This window comes from Pecten maximus, chromosome 1, assembly GCF_902652985.1.
Source record: "Pecten maximus chromosome 1, xPecMax1.1, whole genome shotgun sequence".
Classification (NCBI taxonomy): Eukaryota; Metazoa; Mollusca; class Bivalvia; order Pectinida; family Pectinidae; genus Pecten; species Pecten maximus.
The window spans coordinates 11,761,196-11,784,910 of record NC_047015.1 but is presented as its reverse complement, the minus strand read 5'-3'; the positions used below and the strand labels follow the sequence as shown (position 1 = coordinate 11,784,910).

General features: G+C 36.1%; 2 protein-coding genes across 2 annotated transcripts in view; one reads left to right on the top strand and one right to left on the bottom strand.

Annotated features, from left to right (window-relative positions):
- LOC117325020 (fas-binding factor 1-like) overlaps positions 1 to 10,376 on the bottom strand; it is a 44,739-nt gene extending 34,363 nt beyond the window's left edge. The window contains exons 1-8 of the mRNA XM_033880906.1: positions 10,251 to 10,376; positions 9,562 to 9,604; positions 9,281 to 9,331; positions 8,138 to 8,166; positions 7,952 to 7,989; positions 5,849 to 5,945; positions 3,715 to 4,102; positions 2,725 to 2,820 (exon numbers count right to left, since the gene is read on the bottom strand). Coding sequence (XP_033736797.1) covers positions 2,725 to 2,820; positions 3,715 to 4,102; positions 5,849 to 5,945; positions 7,952 to 7,989; positions 8,138 to 8,166; positions 9,281 to 9,331; positions 9,562 to 9,604; positions 10,251 to 10,259 — 751 coding nt within the window. The 5' untranslated portion in view covers positions 10,260 to 10,376. The remainder of the gene's footprint in view (positions 1 to 2,724; positions 2,821 to 3,714; positions 4,103 to 5,848; positions 5,946 to 7,951; positions 7,990 to 8,137; positions 8,167 to 9,280; positions 9,332 to 9,561; positions 9,605 to 10,250) is intronic.
- A 42-nt stretch (positions 10,377 to 10,418) lies between these two features.
- On the top strand, positions 10,419 to 13,111 carry LOC117325022 (nucleoside diphosphate kinase homolog 5-like). The gene is made up of 5 exons (XM_033880919.1): positions 10,419 to 10,611; positions 11,054 to 11,259; positions 11,719 to 11,819; positions 12,256 to 12,374; positions 12,603 to 13,111. The coding sequence occupies exons 1-5, from the start codon at positions 10,462 to 10,464 to the stop codon at positions 12,678 to 12,680; spliced, it is 654 nt and encodes a 217-aa protein (XP_033736810.1). The 5' UTR covers positions 10,419 to 10,461; the 3' UTR covers positions 12,681 to 13,111.
- Positions 13,112 to 23,715: the final 10,604 nt, after the last annotated feature.

The window sequence follows — 23,715 nt, the reverse complement described above, 5'->3', positions numbered from 1 at the left end:
AAACATCTGCCATGGCTGCCCAGTCAAAGTTTTTATGAAGCAATTAAAATAACAACACTTTGTTGACTCCCCTATCTTAACATCTCCACCGATTTCCAGCTAAATGGCAACAGTGGAACTGGAGAAGAAGTTTAAAATTTGATTTTTCGAGATGGCGTCATGGCGGCCATCTTGGATTTCGGATTGACTCAAAAAATAACAAAACCTGGTCAGGACCATCTCAGGATCATTTTAGGCAATTCAGAGCTAAGTCCAATAGGTGAAACTTGAGAAGAAGCTTGAAATATGAAAAGTTTACGCATGGCATCCGGTGCACAACGACGACAGACAAGCATGACAGACAAAGTAACCCTGACCCTTTGGATCAGATGACCTAATAAAAGTAAACTATATTTGTGGATGGACAGACAAAAGGACAGTAGGACAGACAGACAGAGTGATTGCTAAAGGGCACCTGAATCTCTAATACTGGGACCTTAAATTAAGGCAAAATCCTGTCATTCCTACAAAAGAAAGGTTTTAAATAAATAGCTGCCTAAATTTCTTCTATTGGGGCCCCACCCCTCAGGGGTCCAAGACTAACCATTTATTCAAAATTATTTTCCTTAACCCAAGGATGGTTCAGATCGAATTGGACAGAATCCTGCCATTGAAACAGAAGGAGGATTTTGAAGAAGTTGTATATAGTTGCTCTATTGAGACCCACCCTTCAGACCCCATGGGTCCAGCCTCACTTTTTTACACAAAATGGGTTCCCATTCACCAATGCATGCTTCGGACCAAATATGCACCAAATCCTTTCATTACTACAGAAGAAGGATTTTAAAGAATTTGCTATATTTCCTCTATTTCAGCCCCACCAGTTGTAGAATTTTGAATTCCCATCACCTAGGGATGGTTCCAATCAAATATGAATTATACCCAAGGCCTAAAATAAAATACTGTTTGTTTGCCATTAGCTGAACAACCCACCAAAATCGTCCTGACTAAAAAAAAATTATTTCCATTTTCAGTTCATTATTTTTTTTATTACAATCGCTACTTTCCCAATAATATGTCCCAGTTCCGCATACCGCACTCTAGTTTAGTACTAATGTAAAATCTTCTCTATCACTTGACATTTGTACATCATCCAAAGTTTGAATACAAACGCGTTGACAACCTCAAAATTACATGTATATGAATGCAAAGTTTAAATGTTGGATCTAGCTACTGGTTTTCAAGCAGAACACAAACTAAAATGTCAACACTTCCTTAGATAAGTTTACCAGAACATACTCTCATCATTGAAATCTCTGACAGGGCTTTTTCTCCCTAGTTTTGGATGGGGCATTTTTGTTTCATTTTGGGAAGAAAATTGGTGAATTGGGAAAGATTTTTCAGGAGCAAACTGCTAATTTTGGGAATTTGGCCTAAATTGGAAATTATTTCAATTGGGAATGGGGCCCATTATCGACCCCAAAAAGCCCTCAGAAAAAGCCTTGTCTGATACGATTTCTGAAAACTGAAACTTTGTATCTTGGATGCAGGGTGATTTGAATATCCATCTGATGATGGTGGACTAAAAAGTTGACCATATCTCAGAAGGGGATAGTTGTCCTGAACTCCAGGAACTCTAAGGAGTAAATGTTTTAAGAGATGGTAAAGAGTGTGGCTGGCAGGAAAATGACTCCTCACCTCAACCATCATCATCTGCCAAAACAAGAGATCCCAGAGGGATCTTGGCGCCCACCATTGAATGATCTTTATAGGTTCCATGTCAGATTGATCTTTTCTCTACTTTTCCCTTCCTCTAAGTCTTACTAATCTGTGTAAATTCAGAAACAGCCCTCTAGTACTTTTCAAACAAGGGGAACCTATATATGATTTAGCGATAATGACTGTCTGTCGGCCATGTTGTTTTCCGATTGGTCTCAAAATGCAATATGCATAACTAGGCACCAAGGGAAACTTACATATGAAATTTCAGAAAGATCCCTTCATTACTTTCTGAGAAATAGCGATAACAAACTTCAATTGTCAAAATCCAAGATGGCTGCCTGTCGGCCATGTTGTTTTCCGATTGGTCTCAAAATGCAATATGCAAAACTAAGCACCAAGGGAAACCTACATATGAAATTTCAGAAAGATCCCTTCAGTACTTTCTGAGAAAAAGCGATAAACTACAATTGTCAAAATCCAAGATGGCTGCTTGTCGGCCATGTTGTTTTCCAATTGGTCTCAAAATACAATATACATAACTAGGCACCAAGGGGAACCTACATATAAAATTTGAGAAAGATCCCTTCAGTACTTTCTGAGGATTAGCGATAACAAGAATTGTTTACGGACAGACGGACCACGGACACAGGGCGATTTGAATAGCCCACCATCTGATGATGGTTGGCTAAAAAGGGAATGATATGCTATGTATTCGCCAAATGAATATATGGGGAAATTCTGTATGCAACTTTGTTGTGATGCAAGTTACATCAGAATGATTCAATGATTTACGTAATGGGATGATACTACATTTACAGTAAAAAATATGGTGCCATTATCCACCAAAATAAGAAACTATCATATCTCTGAAATTTTAATTTCCTCTTGTTAAGTAAAATTGCTGAAATTTAGACCCTAGAAAATAACCAGCTATATACGGTATATCGTTGACCAAACAAATCTGTTTTTCATCTCAATCAATTTAGAAAATGGCTTTATATTGATATAATTATAGGTTCATACCTCCAAAATCATACTTCGCTTTGACTTTTGGAACAGTTCCTGGCCTTTCAGCAGAATGAACACCAGGCTTCAGGGACTCTGATGCAGAGCCAATATCTAAAACATAGAGAATGTCAAAAGGTCTTAATATTAACTGTTATGAACATAAAATGAAAGTATCACCGTTGGTACAAAGCTTACCACACATTGTATATCATTATACCTCATACTAGAATAAGGAGGTGAGATCACCAACTTGAATCTATATTGCAATATATGTATACCGATATCTTAACAAAGAAATATTGAAATATCTTAAAGGTAAAATTGACATGGTTTAAATTATTTCCTGCATTGTAGAAAGCATTGAAATTATCATATTTGACTCAGGGAAATAAACTGTTAACTCCCCCCTACCCCAGCAAACCTAAAACCAAATATCAGAACCCTAGTACAATTGCGAAAGCAGTTTATTGATACCTTTCAACTCTTGCACAAAAAACTTATCATTTTGAAACCAATTCTGATACTGACACCAGGGTGACAACATAAGCTCCCCCTCTCTTTGAGAGGCGGGCTAATAACAAAATTCAGTACACTGACAGATGATCCCTTTCAAAACGTGATTATGACAAGAACATCCAGGCGTGTATTCAAGACTTGTTGCACTGATGGAGGTCCCTAAGATTTAACTACCTGTGATTTTACCAGGTGTCAGTGTTGGTAATTACCTGTGATTTTTCCAGGTGTCAGTTTGTGTTCTTACCTGTAATTTTACCAGGTGTCAGTGTTGGTACTTACCTGTAATTTTACCAGGTGTCAGTGTTAGTACTTACCTGTAATTTTACCAGGTGTCAGTGTTGGTACTCACCTGTGATTTTGCCAGGTGTCGGTGTTTTTACTCACCTGTGATTTTACCAGGTGTCAGTATTTTTACTCACCTGTGATTTTACCAGGTGTCAGTGTTGGTACTTACCTGTAATTTTACCAGGTGTCAGTTTGTGTATTTACCTGTCATTTTACCAGGTGCAGTGCCAGGTTTGTAGTCAGGTACAGGTGTAGGTGAGATAGAACTGGAGGTTGCAGCTGCTGCAGTTCTCCTTTTACCACTGCCTGTGCGTGAGCTAGATATTCCTGTGGGACTAGTGGGTGTCTCTGTCCTTGTAGGGGAGGTGACACGGGCTGACTGAGACACTCCCCTGTTGACAGAGCTAGGTCCAGTAGGGGAGGTAACTCTGGCCTGTGGGGATGTAGCCCGAGGGGTGGTGTTGCGCGAAGACCTGGGAGTACCACCCCGTCTAGGGGTGTTTGATTTGCTGCCTCTCTCACTTGTTCCCTTAATGCTACCTTTTTTCTTAATGGATCCACCAAAGAGGTCAGCATCCATGTCTTCCAGGTCCTAGGAGGAAAAATTGACTTACTGTCACATATCCCCAGTTGGATAAGTGTTCCATAACAATACCTATAGACTTTACGACCTGTTCTTAAGACTGTAGTAAATGTAGTAACAGGTTTTAACTATATGCTTTGTATTTAATTAACAACAACAAGTGTGTAAATGACTGATGGCTGGAGGTACTTATCCACTCACACTCATCATACACTCACCACATGTTACCAGCTGCTATACTCTATTAGCTATTACATCTTTGATCTTAAAACTGAGAATTTAAACTGATAACAACAATAAAAAAAATCAATAATGAAATAAAGAGAAAGTTTGTACTCCTATCCCGGGTCACATCCAAGTGTTTCAGTGTCATTAACTTTTATGGTTATGGGTATGCACTGTCACGCTTCAGTGGACTCAAATTCACAATTTAACCCTAAAACATGAAAATTTAATGTACTTTCAATGACTATACAGTGGGTGTCAGAATGTTAAGTGTTCCATCAACATGTACCAGCGAGTGCTACTAAACTGAAACACAATACACTGTATACATTTATAACATATATTTCTAAACTATGATTTTGGGCTTCAGAGATTAGTAATACAGTGCAACTTCCGAAAACCGAACCTTCTAAAAACCGAACACCTCTGAATACCGAACGAATTGACATTATACGGAATTGGTCCTTCTTTATTATAGTATTAAAAAACTTCCAAATACCAATCCCTCTGAATTCCGAACACCGGACCGATTTTGCGTCCGGTTCCTGTTAAAATATACCAAAAATTACTTCTGAAAACCGGCCTTACCTGAGCGATTATGACACGAGGTCAGGCCAGTCAACCGTGAAACAACAACTGTGACGGGTATTGTGTGAAGCCTTATTGTCTCGGGACCTACGTAGGTGATTTGTACAGGTATCCAATATATATCCCAAGGGGGCATTATGACGGATGGCCCAGTGTATAATCAACACGATAATTATGAAACAATGTCACACTTCATTGAAGCGCGTCAGTTCGTTTATCTTCTCAATGCAAGTAGAGCTAGAAGCCTGAGTTTCGCATTTAATTTAAATGAGGCCCAAAGGGGGTTGTTTTCGTAAAAGAAGCCACTGATGTTTTTTTAGACAACAGCGATGTCGGAAATACGACCAGTATCAACTGATCAATTGTAATTGATATTGAAACAAAACATCTACCCTTTAATATTAGTCGATATGTAAAATATTCCGTATTGGACTATCGGCCCCATCCACATGACGGAAGCTTCACCGGATGTAACAAAATGTAGGTCGATCGTAAAGTGTAGTTGTACATGTGAAAAAACTGTTTAAAACTATAGTTAAAGTCATTTGCCTTTCTTATATATTCTGCAATATATACATGTACATTGATTAACTTTCATAATATGCATATTATTCAGACAAACCAAATATTGTCTACGTGTGTAAGTGCCGGTTTGTAATCGGGTGCATTCTAATAAAAAATCGTCCGACCAATTATATCCGGAATTCGACCGGTCATTTTTCGATCAACTTCTCCAAACCGAACCCTCTGTAAACCGAACAAATAGTCATGTCCCATGCATGTTCGGTTTATAGAGGTTCCACTGTACATGTATTTGGAAACAAATTGTTGACAAACAGATTGACAGACAAATAGATATTTGTTATCACATGGCAAACATGACTGACCCTTAATGCTTACAATAAGAGTGTGTTGATGTCTGATTAAAAATAGATAACTTACAGCAATACTCTTGGCCACCTGGTTGACATCAGCTTCGGACACATCAGACAAGTCATCCTCTGCGGTGGCAGCTAAGTTACTGTAGAAGTCATCATCCCTAATACCAATTATAACATTTTATCATTTAATTAAATCTTATCTTTGTGTAATAATCAACTAATACCCCTGTAATGGTTTACAGTGTAACAATGATATATTTCATCAACAAAACCTATACAACCGCAGTACTTGTATAAACTAATAATCATAAACATTGATTCTGATTACTCCAACAATGTGAGAGGTTTTACACGGCGAGATACTTTTGACAGGCACCTGACCGTCGCAGTCCGCAAAATAATATCCGATAGAAAAAGAGCCGACCAGCGGCCTCTTATGTTATAGGAGTATGATTCTGATATGATGATATCCAATAACAATTTTTCCGATAACAATAAGATGTAATACAGTTACTTGGTATATTACTACAGAAACACAGGTCCTGTTTAGTACCGGTATGTGTGGCAGTTAAATCGTAAATACCCAGTCTTAATATTGATCTACACCAATAAAGGTGTACAGTATACCATTTTTTCCATACACAGTTACACGATGGAATCTCCTCCCTGTAGCAGCAGTCCAATGTACTACACTCAAGGGTTCTAAGACACACATTCCATAACCGTCCTTGAAGCATGCACTCACACACTAGCATACACTGTCACACATACACCAGTTTTAGCTGCCTAGTGTTTCGGGGAGCCAAAATAGCTGTCGGTTAGAGTGCCAGCCACATAACCTCAGGTGAAGATCCGAGATAACTGGTTCCATGCTCCCTTTTAAGGTTGGTTTGTGTTTCACAGGAAGCTGAGATATGAGCCAGTATTGGCTGTCATGGAAAGACATTTTACCCTAATTGCTCTGGATGGCATGGGAGGGGCTCCCATGTGTTGTTCAGTGAAGTAGTCACTAACTACTGTACTAGAAGGAGACCCCACTTCAAATGTTCACAGGGTGATAAACCCAGCACAAACAAACATGCCTACATTTCTACATCTACTCCACAGCACACACAAAAAAAACACTGTTAATGACTTTCTCATGCCTTTATGTGTAAGCTCATAGTAACGTTCAATCATCATTTTTTGATATCGGCTAAGAAGATGAAGACAGTAAAGAAGTAAATGCACACTATGCTACTGTGCTATACTATAATATTGTTTTCACTGCCAATGTACTACCCTGCTCTAGTTTTGAGCAGTTTTAAACAAGTATGAGTAAAGTTAGGAAGTGTGTGCAGTAAACAACATCATAATACTTGTCAGACCAATACATCGATTCCTGTTTGCAATTCACATAATTTGAATAATAATGTGGTAGGCTTGTCTTTAATCCTCGATAAAATATAATACAAAGTTTATCTATATATATATATTTAATTTTGAGCATTACAAAGTAGTTTTTAAATACATATACCGTATTTGACCTAATAAGGGTGCAGGGCATGGGTAATTGACAGTGGGGGCGCCCTTATTAAGATTAGTTATTCTGAAGTTTTATGAAACAGACTATACCTTATAGCAGAATACCCAAGGCTGTGGAAACGGTAAAATTTTCAGTCATAAAAACATTCCAGATGAAGATATCTATTCATTATCATATATTAAGCTTAAACATCACTTGAATATTCCTGTAAACTTGTAAACCATGCCAGCTGATCTTTAGACCAGAGAACGTGTGTTCCACCACTTATGTTCAAATGGAACTCTTTTGTGTTCTATTTATAGACACATGTGATTTCCCAGATCATATCAGACATCATTTTCTTTGACCTGATAATTGATTTACAATGTCTTTTACTAGATTTCTGTTCTGAACAAAAGTTATTTATCAACAAGAATGAAGTCTTTTACTTTATCTTCAAATAAAGATGGTAAGTTATTATTTGTATATACAGTGTATGTGTGTTTAGTTTCCTTGAAAAAAAGGTAGGGCGCCCTCATTAGGGCAGGCACCCTTATTAGGCCAAATACGGTATACAGTATATTCATGATACAAAGGCTAAGCATATGATTATACAGCTTCAAATACCCAGCAGGAATGATGTATATCTTTTATATTTACCTTTGTCTTTTGGCAGACTTGTGTGATGGAGGGGATAACTAAAAACAAAAAAACAAAGATCAATCTTATTTGCACAATTAGTCATGAGCACTTTCATATCATATTATCAGCAAGTTTGGATGTCAATTAATATGCAATGACTTGGACACATTCGTATAATATAAACCATTATAAAAAAATACTTACAGTTGAAGTGACTTTCTTCTTTGGCACTTCTGTAAAATCAAGAAAATGGTCCTTATGTCATTGTTTACCAAATAAGTATTTTCATTGGCAGATACCAGGTATGTGAAGTTTTATTTCAGAATTTGCTTATATCCAAATGAAGAAATGCATTTTGTATTGACCAACTATAAACAACAATTATTTGTATGGTATCAAGGAGTTACAAATAAACATTCTTTATAATCATATACACTGTATCTTTGAATGACGCCATGACTAATCATGAGTTTTTGAGTGAGTACTTCCCTATATCTAAACAATGCTAATTAAGATCCTACGGTAGATAATAGTATTATTATTAACAAATCATTAACACTAATAAACACAAACAAGAGGCCCATGGCCCTAACGGTCAAACTGGCTCGAAAGGATCTTCTACTCTATTGTAGTATACATATACATGTACTCAGTAGCAAGTACAGTGGTACTGTTGGTCATAGCAGCCATTTTGGATTTCTGCAGGGGGGAAGGGGACAGCCCTATCATTTGTATCTTTTTGATCCCACCAAATACAGATGCTTCCAGTCAAATTAGGTTAAATTCCAATCAGTAATTAAGAAGAAGTTGTTTTTGCTAAACTGGTACAGGCGGACAACAGACAACAGATCCCACGGTATGGCAAAAGCTCACCTTACTCCTTCGGACCAGGTGAGCTATAACAACACTTGGTCAGGACCATCTCAGGATTAATTTAGGTAAGATAGAGTTGCATCTGACAGTTGGAACTTGAAAAGTTTAAAATAGGTGTTGTTAAGGAAAACCTTGATTGCTCAATCATCTCACAAAATGTCTGCCATGGCTGCCATGTCAAAGATTTAAAAAGCCAAGAAATAACAACACTTTGTCCCTTTCCTTAATATCCCTACTAATTTTCAGCTCACTGGCACCAGTGGAACTTGAGAAGAAAATAAAAATCTGTTTTCAAGATGGCTTGGTGGCCATCTTTGATTTTGGACCATCTCAGTATCATTACAGGCGAGTTTGAGCTGGATCCAACTGGTGGAACTTGGGGGAAAAAATTGAAATGTGAAAAGTCTACGGACGGCAGACTTTGATGGACGAAGCACAATGGCTAAAGGTCATCCTGACCTAAATATAACATACCATCATCGAGGAGATCCCCAAGAAGGTCGTCTAATCCACTCCCTTTGGCTCCTGTTAAATTACAAACTTGCTATAAAAGGGCATTTATAATTATTTGATCGTGATTAATTAAAATATCAAAAGAAATATGGTTATACATATTTCATGATAATTATACATTTGTATTGTAGCAATACACACATACAGTGGAAATAGTTTTATTTTCATTTTAAATTTTACCTCCATTTATGCTACATAATATCTGTAGTGTATGTGTACACTGTGAAAGGTTGATCACTTACTTTGTGATTTCTTGTTTCCTGAAGACGCACCTGGCATCCATTTCTGAAAGTACATAAAGAATGATTACTGCATGAATCTAAAATGTTTCTTTAAAAAAATTCTTCATTGAAGTTTAAATTTTTTAGTTTTCATGCAATTTTTTGATGAATTACAGAAAGAAAACTGTAGAAGAATAGACACTCAGATTTCTTCAAATACATTCTTGATTTAAAAAAGTGTAGTATAGAAAAATCATGACTGTCACTCATCCAGTTACAAATTGAAATAGTTCCAAGATGGTTTTAAACAAATGGAAGAGACAGCATCCCATCAAATAACATAGCATGCATGCCGAGAAGAATTTTATTTGACCTAAAAATATTAATGGTTTATTGCAATGGAGTTTACCAACTGATCAAATTGGTGGTGCAACCGGATACATATAGCCTAATTAATCTTGTGGTCCAAAAGCAGCATATTTTGTTTTAAAAAAATTAATAAAATGAACAATCAACAGTGCACCAAATGATTAGGTCTATACATTAAAAACACTTCGAGTGTTTGTTTTCATTTTACTTCCTAAGTAAAATGTAAACAATCTTGAAAGTGGACTGGTACAACTTGTATAAACACGAAATGTCACAATATTGATCCTCATTAACTGAGAGTTATAATGTCTGTTTTAAATGCCTGCGCTGTGGAAACTTACATTGTCCATTTCTTTTTCGATTGCAGTACTAATGACCTAATTCTGATTCTCCGTCTGGTCAAGAAATGCAACGAAATGTGTGACTAAGGACGCCTTCATTTCTGATAGTAGCCGCCATATTTTTCATACTGCATTTGACTCTCGTAAGACACAACGAGAGTTGAACGAGATCAGAGTATCCACAGCAACTACGACGCCATATTCCGACAAAATGACAGGAGAGACGGAAGGAGACAAAGTTGTAATGTCCCCTCCACATATTTATGTGGAGAGAACGTTAGCTGTAATAAAGCCGGATGCAGTTCATAAAGCGGAAGAGATCGAAGATATCATTTTGCGATCAGGATTCGCTATTTTACAGGTGAAAAATTACTTGTTTCCGTTGTTTACAATGCCAATACAGTAATACTGTACGGTATTATATACAGTACTGTTTCACCCATCAGCAACTGACAAACTCCTTCTGCCTAATACAGTGTGACTACATGTACAGTATATAGGATAAATTATCAGAGAGAGAACGCATAAGCGAAATGTTAAACTTATGATTCTTACCACGTCCGACACGTGATAACCTTTATTTTGAAGTTGAGAGGGTATGATGTGATGTACTGCAGCCAGAGTTTCCTCTGGCCATGACACCGTGTCTGGGCTAGATGTGATGCTGTTCTTGTTGCAAACAATAGTGTGCCTGAGTGTTGATAAAAAAATAAATCAGAGTGACATCTGATACATTAGAGAAATTTATTGTTAAACCATAGGCTCGTTAATACATCGTAATGTTTAAATGTTTGATTTTGTAGAAAAGAAGAGTACACTTAACACCAGAACAAGCCAGTGATTTCTATGCCGAGCACTATGGAAAGTTATTTTTCCCAAGCCTGGTTGCTTACATGAGCCATGGCCCAGTCATAGCTTTGGTGATTTCCAGGGATAATGCAATCTCCTACTGGAGAGAGCTAATGGGCCCAAACAACACATTGAAAGCTCGACAGACGCATCCAGATTGGTAAGGCATCAGTTGCCTGATAATATATCACATCAGTTGATACTTAGAAGTCTTCTGATCATAAAACCGCCTTTATAAATCTGTGGACACACCTACTGTATCTGCTGGAAATTATCACTAATTTTTATTTTTGGATTTTAGTTAAGTAATACACCTATGTACCATATATAATGTAAACTATTTTGGATAAGAAAGAAGGCATTAAATATAGGATCCAAAGATACTGTTCAGTTTTGTAACTCACTTTCTTTTCAAATTTTGACTGATATATAATATAATGCATAGGCCTAATTGAAAGTAAGATTTTAATGTTACAGTAAAAATATGTACATGTATGTATCACTATATATTCCAGTATCAATGTATGATTATATACTGAAGCATTTTCTCTGTAAACGTTTCATCAATGCTTTAGATATTAAGATATCATGTTTAAAGTTGAAATGCTATTTCCAACAGCTTGAGATCAATCTATGGCACAGATGATCAGAGAAATGCCCTTCATGGAAGTGAAAGCTTTACCAATTCTGAAAGAGAAATCAGATTCTTTTTCCCCGATAGTAAGTATAAAATATCTATTTTTGATTAATCAAAATCAGACTAAGATATTGCCTGGTTTTCTATTAATTATCAAATCATTTCAGAGAAAAATGTCTGTCATATCATTAACTTTATACCTTTTTAACCACTTGTTCAAATAAAATATCTATGAACTTTCTCTAATTTTAATCTTTATGCAAAATATGTAAAATCAATTAATCATTGTATGTGTTGTAAAATTAATTTTGTTTATGGGACATAATACAAAGCAGATTGCTAAGGTACAGAACATATATTGTAGAGCCAATCTTAAAAGCTATGTTAGGAAATAAAGTTTCAGCAGCAGCTAAGTACATGTATTAAGTCCTAGATATCTGTAAAAGCAAAGCTAGGTGATTATAGAAGCATATTTCAGTTATAATGCTTATGTCTCAATGAAGTGAAATATTATTCCAGGCATAGTTGAACCTGTACCTATTGGACAGGCCGCAAAGGATTACTTAGCCAAATCTGTTAACCCCACTCTTCTCAAAGGACTCACAGAACTCTGTAAACAGAAGCCAATCGACCCAGTGGTAAGTAACAAGTACTTCCCACACCATCTATGATCTCAGATACCAAATATTCTTTTACTATTTTTAAGGTTTTGATTTAAAAGAAATGTTTGAAGAAATTGAAAAGAAGATAAGTTTTTTTATAACACCATACAAACAATGTCTACTGAATACATGTATAAGTCAGGGTTAATAAACTAAGAATGCTTAGGCTAAATGTTTAATGCTCTACCGGTTTTTTTTCTGTAGATCTGGCTTGCTGACTGGCTCCTAGAAAATAACCCCAACAAACCTTGTGTGAAGCAGCCATTAGTCCAGGAAGCATAGATGAAGTCAACAAATCATTCTTCATGTTCTCATTCATTTTATTGTGAAACAACACCTAAAACGAAAGTCCCATGGGATTTGTGAAACAATACCTAAAAACTCATGGAATTTGTGGAACAACTCCAGCAAACTTAAAATGAAATCTCTTGGAAGAAGTTTAGATTTTGCATAGACATATTAAAGGTGCCAACTAAGTGCAAAAAAAAAAAAAACTATCAGAATAATACTAAAATGTTAACCATAGAAAAGCTGGTACTTTTCCACAACTTTTACAAATATTGTCACACAGTCTGTGTAAAGGGTTCATAAACTGTTAACTATAATAGATGTTGAGTACCAGTATTCTCAGACTGACATGACTTTATTGTGTATATAAATTTGTATATAACATTTCTGCATTAAAATATTGTAAATAAAGCAGATCTTGAACATTTTATTTTTAAGATTGAGAGATTTCTTACCTCAAGGTAAACTTATCAACAATCACCAACATTTTATGGAAATTACATAGCACATCACAGTACATTGTATATCCCTTTCATTAAATAGCCTTGTATATATCGTATCAAACTTTGATAAGAGGGATCTTGGCATCCACCATTGAAAAATCTTTATTTGTCCTATGAAAGTCTGAATCTTTTTCTAATTTTCCCTTCTTTCTCCTTTTCCTCTAAATCATTTGATTACAAAGGGAAACAACATACAAATTTTATGAAAGATCAAAGAAGAACTTTCTTTTTGATGAATTTCAACTGTCAAAATCCAAGATGACCTCCTGATCTGACTAAAATTTAATGTGCACAGCTATAGGGACGAAAGGAAATCTACTGATCAAGCTTGAGAAATATCCTTCTCATATATCTATCAAGAAATAGAAATAATGAACTTCAACTGCCAAAACTAGAACTGTTAGACAATGGTAAGACTAACTTAACTGCTACCCTCATTTCCAACCATGGCCACCAAATGACATATTTTGTTATGGAAAACAGCACCATTGTATTTGCTATCCCTCAAAATACATATACATATACAATATGTACCAGTTTTAAGTATAATCATACAAACTCTCAAGTTTGGTCAATCGGAAGCCTTCATTATTTTCCATAGTAATGGTTCTGGAAACTCGCGATGTCTTAAATAATAGGTATTTGTAAGAAAGTAACAACACTTGACAAAGTTTGAATAAAATTAATCTAAGCATTGAATACCTAATGGCCATCACCACAAATGCTGTGGGTACTCCGGTAGTGACCTGGTTACCATGACAACCAAAATTTCTGGGGGGAAAAACCTGCTTGTACATCTGCACATATTCCCTAACATTTCTACAAAGTGTATGTAAGTTTTATTGAAATTTGTTCAGAGGAGTAGTATGGGCAAGATATGTCTCATTTATTAAGTGGCATCATGGGCCATAACACTGATAAAAATCAATCGATCTATAGGTAATAATTCTGGTAGGAGTAGGTGGTGCAATAACATGCTGATTTCAGTATACACCAGTATACACAATAACATGCTGATTTCAGTATACACCAGTATACACAATAACATGCTGATTTCAGTATACACCAGTATACACAATAACATGCTGATTTCAGTATACACCAGTTTCTACCACAATACCCTGTGTTATTCAACTCTCAGACCATCAGTTAATCATTACAGCTGTTGATTAACAATCTGTTTATACCACACGTAACAATCTGTTTATACCACTCGTAAGTTATTTTTTAAAAGTTGCAAAAAACACTCGCTAAAGCTTGCGTCTTTTGTAACTTTTAAAAAATAACTTACTCATGTGAAATAAATTCCATATCCAACAACCACTCGTTGTGTAACCTCTATATACACAATAAGGGATCACAGGGAACCAATATGTCAAGGTTAAGAAACATCCTTCCAGTAATTCTCAAGAAATAGCGGTAACAAACTTAAAATGTCCAAATTCAAGATGACTGTCTGTCATTTTATTTTCCCTTTCGGACTCAAAATAGAATTGACACAACTAGGGACCTAGGGGAACATACGTACATGCATTAAAGTTTTTAAGGAAAATTGTGTTGATAGTGTTTTACTAAATGGATATGTTCAGTTTCAAATAAATTTGCAAAACAAGAATCTTGGAATTATAACAGAGCTTTTGAATGACACAGTATCAAAAACTATACTAGTATACATCTAATAATCTTAAGTAAATACTTTAACCTAGGGGAAGGTTAGGTATCGGTAGCTATCAAGAGGATAACTACTTATCATAAGCACATAGATGTGTACTGGGAAACTAAAAAGAATTAAAAAGCTTACAGTAAGTGTTTTCTATTGTGGAGTAAGAAAGTGAGTAAATTTCTTGATTTAGTAGTTTTGGTAACTACATTAGAAGCTAACAGTGTTTGAAATTGGCTGGCTTGTGACACTTTTATCACTAAATGATCAACATGAGCCTTAATATTTGGAACTGTAGGAAGTCGGAAAATTATCTGACACAATCTTTGTTTTTATCATAAGTCTAAACTGCCTATATATCTGTGTCACATGAAAACATCTACTGTATTTGCAATGTGCCTATGGTCATAGAGAAAAGAAACGTGACATTGGAATCAAAATAACTCAAATATGAGGCCCAATGGTCCTTTATTTGTCACCTGGCATTAATTTGATAACTGGTTTAAAGTGAAATATCTTTGACTAAAATGTATTCAGGTCATTCATTTAAATATCAATTCCCTGGGTTGGCAGCCATTCATCCCAGCATATCAATGACCAATTATCACTAAGCCTTTTGAGTTTTCAGAAGAATGTGTTTAATTGTTTTAATCAAATTCAAACCCTCTGATCCTGGATGTAAGTTGAGGTCATTCAGTTGCACAAATCAGATAGCCGTCCTCATCCAAGCATGCAGCACACCCAACAAATGACCACTTGGCCTCTTGGTTAATGAGAATTCGTTTGAAAATATAAGAGCATTTGACCACTGTGACCTTGAAAGTAGCTCAAGGTCTTTCATGTGAACAAATCTTGTAACACTTCAGTCCAATATGTCACTGGCCCAATATCAGATCCCTTAGCACCTTGAATATTTAGAAGACATTTAAAAGATTTTAGCACATTTGACTCCTGTGACCTTAAAAGTAAGTCAAGGTCATTCATTCGAACAACTTGGTAGCAGTTTTCCATAGCATACTACTGGCCCAAAATTAGATCCCCAAGCCTCTTGCTTCAGCTTTAGCCATAGAAGCTTCCTGCCAAATTTCCTTGAATTTGGTTTAGGGGTTTTGGAGAAGAAGTCGAAAATGTAAATTGTTTACGGACGCACAACGACGGACAAAAGGCGATTACAATAGGTCACTTGAGACTTTGTCTCAGGTGACCTAAAAAAAGCTGTTCAAACATTTAAGTCTATTTGACCCCTGCAACCTTGAAAGTAACAGGTAGGATAAGGTTATTCATTTGAACAAACATGGTAGCCCTTTTCACCAGCATGCTATAGACTCAATATCGAGTCTCTGAGCCTCCCTATTCTTGAAAAGAAGTCATGCACACACAGTGACAAAACATATGTCCAGATCCTAGAGTAATAGACAGAGATAAAATGTGTCCACATTCTGGAGTAAAAGATAAACAGAGACAACACATCTGTCTTGGTTCTGGAGTAAATGTGATGAATAATGTGTCCAGACTGTGGAGTAATAGACAACCAGAGACAAAACATGTGTCCAGACTCTGGAGTAATAGACAGAGACAAAACATGTGTCCAGACTCTGGAGTAATAGACAGAGACAAAACATGTGTCCAGACTCTTGAGTAATAGACAACCAGTGACAAAACAAGTGTCCAGACTCTGGAGTAATAGACAAACAGACAAAACATGTGTCCAGACTCTAGAGTAATAGACAACCAGAGACAAAACATGTGTCCAGACTCTGGAGTAATAGACAAACAGACAAAACATGTGTCCAGACTCTGGAGTAATAGACAAACAGACAAAACATGTGTCCAGACTCTGGAGTAATAGACAACCAGACAAAACATGTGTCCAGACTCTGGAGTAATAGACAGAGACAAAACATGTGTCCAGACTCTGGAGTAATAGACAACCAGACAAAACATGTGTCCAGACTCTGGAGTAATAGACAAACAGACATAATTGGATTCAGTGCTATCTTTATATGTGGTAGAATTACATCTTACTGCAAAGAATGTCAGTGAAATAAGAATAATAAGCATTTTGTTTTATCATTATGAATTTTGTTGAAAATAATGTAGGTAGGTTACATATATTGGTTAATGTCACATTACTAGTATTGTTTAAGTTTGTGGAAAAAACTTAAGGAGGAAGAGGTAAATATGACAGCATGGGCAGACAAAAAGGGTGGGTGGGTGGGGGGGGATTGATGTCAAATGACAGTGAATGTGAGACAGGAATGTTAAGGGTGCTCTTGTGAGATAAGGTATGTTATAAAAGAAAGGTAGTTAGCACCCCTTTATAAGATAAAGGCATCATAATGTATACATTTAATTGAGGATAATTGAGGCTATAGGTCAGCCAGGGAGACTCAAGACTGAGTAGTGGACAATTGACCATATGATAGTTTTCTATAAATAAAGTAATTATGACCTCAATCTTGGCACCCTGAAACAAAAAAGTAGGTTTAGGTATTATCATACTTAACCAAAGTTTAATAAAAACCTGTTCAAAAATATAGTCACTAGATTGATGACAAAGTGAAAATATGCATGTACAAACAGTTATCTTTATCCCTCCTCAATTTGGTCGAGAGGGGATAATAAAGTCATAATTGTTTCCATGGGGTCAAATCACATGAGTCTCATTGTTTATATCCAGTTATGTGGAGAAGAAAAAAGATATAATTCACAAATTTGAGAGTAGGGCATCTATATCAAGAAAATGCACATTGACAGACTAGCATACAACATCCCTTATATCCATTTTTGAGGATAACAAGGTGTTAAAATATAAAGCTATGTTCCAAAAAAGAGGTTCCAGAGATCTTGGAGCCCTCCATTGAGTAGTGGATCTTTATTTGTTACATGAAAGACTGATCTTTTCTCTACTTTCTCCTGCATTCCCCTCTTCCTCTTAATCTTTTCATAACAGAAAGACCAAAGGGAGCCTTAATTATACAATCTGAGAAAGATCCATCCAACACTTCTCAAGAAATAACGATAACAGGAACTGCTTAAGGGTGGACGACGGTCGAAGTACAACAGATGGACAGACCACAGATACAGGGGATTTGATCAGGGTGGACGACGGTCGAAGTACAACAGATGAACAGACCACAGATACAGGGGATTTGATCAGGGCTAAAAATACAGAAATACAATACTAATTCACAATAAAGCAACATTTCACTTACAATAAGTTTATTTGTACATAAATAACAGTTATTCCATTTAAAATTATATCAAACAATGTTTTGTGTTGACAGAGATAACACAGCCTTGGCTAAAACAACCCAAATAATGTACTGACTGCGAGCCAAAAATGCTCAACATTGCCAAAACAAGAGATAGTACTTGTATTGGTATAGAGATATTTACTAAAATTCTTGTTCCAAATTAAATTTCAATGACATAATAAATTAACAATGACAGTATATTATATGTAATTCCAAAACAATGTGGCTATTGTTTAGAAGAAACATATCTCACAAAGTTAATATAACAAGCATGTGAAGAATAAGTTCTCACAACTCTAATGAGACGGTGACCACGATAGGTGAAAATTATATTTCAGATGGTGACAATTGTCCTTAATTTAATTATTTGTCCATTTTTTTTCTTCAAAATCGCAATTTGTAAAGAGCACCCATTCTTTGTTTTTTCTAAGTCTACCTTCAAATCATGTGCTCAAACAGGAATGAACACTGCTTTTTATACTAATAAAGCAAAAGAATCATTGTTTATTCTTCATTTGTGTAATATTACAAGTCACACAGAAAAATATTTCCATACAACATACCAGATAAACATATGATATTCATAGGATAAACTCCTCTCAGAAATTATTAAATTAAAATACCCCTCTCAGAAAAATTAAACTAGGCTCAGGTTGTATGTAAAGCCAAAGCCAGGTTTATCTGAAAACCGGATTGTTTCTGCAATAAGGGCAATTACTTAATGATCTCTAATTGCTTTATATACTTTGCATTGAGTTTTTAATTTGCTTTAGGTAAACTTGATATTGAAAATTAAAGGGCAAAGCTTTCAGATGAAATAAAGGAGCCACTTACAAATTTTAACTTGGAATTTACACAATTTGTAATTTGGAACTGAAGAAAATGTGTGCCCTATATTAATAGGCGTCCATTTATTACACATAGTAATACACTCCAATAGAGGGTTAAAACGTTCCCAAAGTCTTGGTCACTGTAACTGAGAATATACAGTGTACTGTCAAACAAGAGGCCCATGGGGCCTGTATCGCTCACCTGGTTGGATTAGACCAAATGTCGAAATAATGTTCATATTCAATTTGTTTTATTTGTAAAACTCTAACAATGCTATATATGGTTATAGTGTGGGAATCCGAACTGCTTTAAAGATTAATGAAGTCCAGATTCTCTAAGGTCTGAAAGACCTCAAGAATTGTTTATAGAACATGCATTCATCACTTTATGACTATATATAGCTAGTAGCGATTTAAAGGAATTACCTCTATTTCCCCTATTGGGCCCAGCCCCTTTGGCCCTTCGGGGGTCAGAGTCACCATTTATGCAAAATCTGTTCCCCTGTTTCTGACCAAATTGGGTTCAAATCCATTCATAACTTTATGACTAGTAGCGATTCAAATTAATTACCTCTATTTCCCCCACTGGGCCCCGCCCTTTTGGCCCCTTTAGGATCAGTCACCATTTATGCACAATCTGTTCCCCTTCCCCCAAGGATGTTTCGGACCATATTGCGTTCAAATCCATTCATAACTTTATGACTAGTAGAGATTCAAAGGAATTACCTCTACTTCCCCCACTGGGCCCCGCCCTTTTGGCCCCTTTAGGGTCAGAGTCACCGTTTATGCAAAATCTGTTCCCCTTTCCCCAAGGATGTTTCTGATCAAATTGGGTTCAAATCCATTCATAACTTTATGACTAGTAGCAATTTAAAGGAATTACCTCTATTTCCCTTATTGGGCCCCACCCATTTGGCCCCTCCGGGGTCAGAGCCACCATTTATGCAAAATCTGTTCCCCTTCCCCCAAGGATGTTTCTGACCAAATTGGGTTCAAATCCATTCATAACTTTATGACTAGTAGCGATTTAAAGGAATTACCTCTATTTCCCCCATTGGGCCCGCCCCTTTGGCCCCTCAGGGGTCAGAGTCACCATTTATGCAAAATCTGTTCCCCTTCCCCCAAGGATGTTTCTGACTAAATTGGGTTCAAATCCATTCATAACTTTATGACTAGTAGTGATTTAAAGGAATTACCTCTATTTCCCCTATTGTGCCCCGCCACTTTGGCCCCTCTGGGGTCAGAGCCACCATTTATGCAAAATCTCTTCCCCTTCCCCCAAGGATGTTTCTGACCAAATTGGGTTCAAATCCATTCATAACTTTATGACTAGTAGCGATTTAGAGGAATTACCTCTATTTCCCCTATTGGGCCCCGCCCCTTTGGCCCCTTTAGGGTCAGAGTCACCATTTATGCAAAATCTGTTCCCCTTCCCCCAAGGATGTTTCTAACCAAATTGGGTTCAAATCCATTCATAACTTTATGACTAGTAGCGATTTAAAGGAATTACCTCTAATTCCCCTATTGGGCCCCGCCCCTTTGGCCCCTTGGGGGTCAGAGTCACCATTTATGCAAAATCTGTTCCCCTTCCCCCAAGGATGTTTCTGGCCAAATTTGGTCAAAATCCAATAAGAACTTTTTGACTAGTAGCGATTTGAAGCAAATGTTGACAGACGGACGACGGACGCCGTGCCATGGCATAAGCTCACCGGACCTTCGGTCCAGGTGAGCTAAAAACCATCCAAGGCCCTTAAAGAAGGCCAAAATTTCTGAAATTTCATATGATTATCACTCATATTCATGAATTAAAATGGTTGCCTTTTGCTTGGTGCACACGCACAGGAGAAATGAAGACAGAGGGGCACATGCTGAACTGTCAGTATTCTTGTTTAGGGGTAAAACGAAGTGTCTTCCTTCATTTGGAACCAACACCAAGTGTCTTCCTTCATTTGGAACTAACACCAAGTGTCTTCCTTCATTTGACGATACAAATACAATATAATACTAGAATGTATGTTTTGTCTTATTCACAGCTTACCAAATTGGTCTTTCTTCATTTGGAGACAAGCCTTTAATCATTTAATGTGGAAAACAAATCATATATACCACCAAAAAAAATCATGGGTTATGTGTAAGCACCTTATGACTCTTACATCTATCAAAAGTATCTTATGGGGTAATTCTCCAATTTTTGTGTTTGAAGGAAGAAATTTAAGCTATGTGAAAGAAGTTAAATCTACGCATTGTTTTAATTTATGGATAGTTGATGTAAGCAATTATTTATATGTATCCAGGTGTAACTATTGTTCATCTGTTTGTTTATTATTTATATGTATCCAGGTGTAACTATTGTTCATCTGTTTGTTTATTATTTATATGTATCCAGGTGTAACTATTGTTCATCTGTTTGTTCCCTGAACACTTCATATTTTGGCCAACAACATAAATCATAGGTAACAACAATATACATAATATATATATATTTTACTGAAACATGTAACAAAATTACAACAGCTGAGACCTCTCAGGATCTCAACATCTAACTATATATTGTATAACTATACCCTGTTATCAGTGCAATAACACCCCATACATCACTTTATGGAAACAAGTGTAGTAATGTCTGGCAGAGCTGTAGGTTTAAATTGCTTCATTTCTGAATTGTGAAACTCTAAAGCGTTAAAAGCTTGGAGTAGTGACAATATCTCCATTTCAATAAACAAGAGCTGTTGGAGAACAGCACAGCTCGTTTCGCAAATGTTTGTCAATAAATAATTAAAATATATTATTCATGCAATTTTCAAAACCACACCAATTTATATACATATATATGTAAATTATTTATTGATAAATATTCGGGAGACTAAATATATTAAATAATTGCTTTTGGACCTATTCTTCAGGTTTTTGATAATTATCCTGAGAGTTGTCTCCCTTGAAAAATGTGGAACCGTATAAATTGTCTTATGTGAGCATTTTCACATTGTTTTTTTTCTTCAGTTTCACTCCAATAAGGGAGAGTGTAACTCCAGAGGGACTATTTTACCAAATATCAGCACCCTAATACAATTATAAAGTGATGTGTAAATAGCTTTCAACACTTGCACAAATTTTTATAAAAAATCTGTTTTTTCCCCCCATAAAAAATCTTTCAGTTTAACTCTGGCAAGGGATAGTTTAACCCCCACAGGGACCCTAATACCATGTTTTACTATGCCTTTAAACACTCACAACATAAACTTAATGCAAAAAATGTTCTAAGTCAAAAAAATATTTAAAGATATCCATTTTTTTTTAGTTTTACTCCAGGAAGGGATAGTTGAACTCCAGAGGGACTCTATTACCAATTATCAGCACCCTAGTACAATCATAAAGTGATGTATTAATACTTTTCAACACTTGCAACAAAAACTCTACGCAAAAATTGATGCAAAAACTTTCAAAAATCTGTTTTTTTTTCCCAAAAATCTTTTAGTTTAACTCTGGCAGGGGATAGTTTAACCCCCACAGGGACCATATTACCATAAATTACTATGCATTTCAACACTTGCACCAAAAACTAAACCAACAACGAAGCCGGAGTGACAACATAAGCTCTCTCTCTTCTTCGAAGAGACGAGCTAAAAATATCTCAAATATGTGATAAGCAGACTCTAACATGACTGTTATGAATTTTCATTTCATGATATTCATGAAACATGTAACAAACTTTTGTTCAACCTGCAAGTGATTCAGTTAAAAATCAAAGACTCATTTCACAAATCTGAAATGAAATGGAAACTTAAGCATAACATTTACGATTACCGGTACATTGTTGTATCGGCCATGAACATAAAGTCCAGGTGTTTCTTTCTCAATACCAATATATACTGTATATCATTGTAATGAAAAATTGTACATAACTAATGCGTTTCAATAGCTTTTCTTACATCAAATCTAATTATTTGTGACCTAATGAAACATTCTGGTACATTTATTAGTACAGCATTGTCAGAGACCCATGGCTGGTTGCATTACGCTATGCTACACTTATTACCAGCAGGTCAACCCAGTGAAAAATCCATGTTTCATTGACATCATTCTATATATAGAAATCAATCAACACAACCCTTTTAGAATAAGAACTCTTCAGTTTAGAGGGGATATAATATAAAAATGTACATGTAAAATATTTCTGGCCCATAAAGGTGTGCAGATTCTGTGATAATAGTGGACAAGAACACAGGTGTTAAGTGACGTTTTATACCAATATAACCTACTACAGCAATGTTATTGGAATGTTAAGAACAGTCTAGGTGTGCGTAGCATGTATTTTATATGTCAGTATGCTAAACAGAGTATCAAAATTGAACAACAACTTGGCGGCATTCACATTGGCTGAAATTCCTGAGAACCAACTTTTCAATCACCAAGGCCTGTTTTATTGATAGCTCTTCATCTCAGTCAGATAAGAGGGTACCAATGATGTTCTGCTGAAATGGTTTTAAACCCTTTGGTATTAAATTTCTGAAACAAGTTTTCCATATAACTCTCTGCCACTGTTGCTGATATGCAGATTCTAAAAAGCGTATGTTACCTTCAATCTGATTAGGCTGAAACTGTGATAGGAGAATGGGACTGGGTCAATCAAATAGCCTCTATTGAAAGGAGGATATTTCACCGAAGTTGATCCAAGGGTGACAAGTGTAGCATAGCCAAGTGCAAACAACAGTGGGTCTCTGATGATGACATTACAGAGGCACATATAAACCCCAGTACAGAGTCGTGTATAAACCCCAG

Coding starts and splice junctions, on each gene's coding strand:
- LOC117325022 (XM_033880919.1), top strand. CDS start 10,462: ATGACAGGAGAGACGGAAGGAGACAAAGTTGTAATGTCCCCTCCACAT. Junction 11,820..12,255: donor CAGATTCTTTTTCCCCGATA/GTAAGTATAAAA, acceptor ATATTATTCCAG/GCATAGTTGAACCTGTACCT. Junction 12,375..12,602: donor AGAAGCCAATCGACCCAGTG/GTAAGTAACAAG, acceptor TTTTTTCTGTAG/ATCTGGCTTGCTGACTGGCT.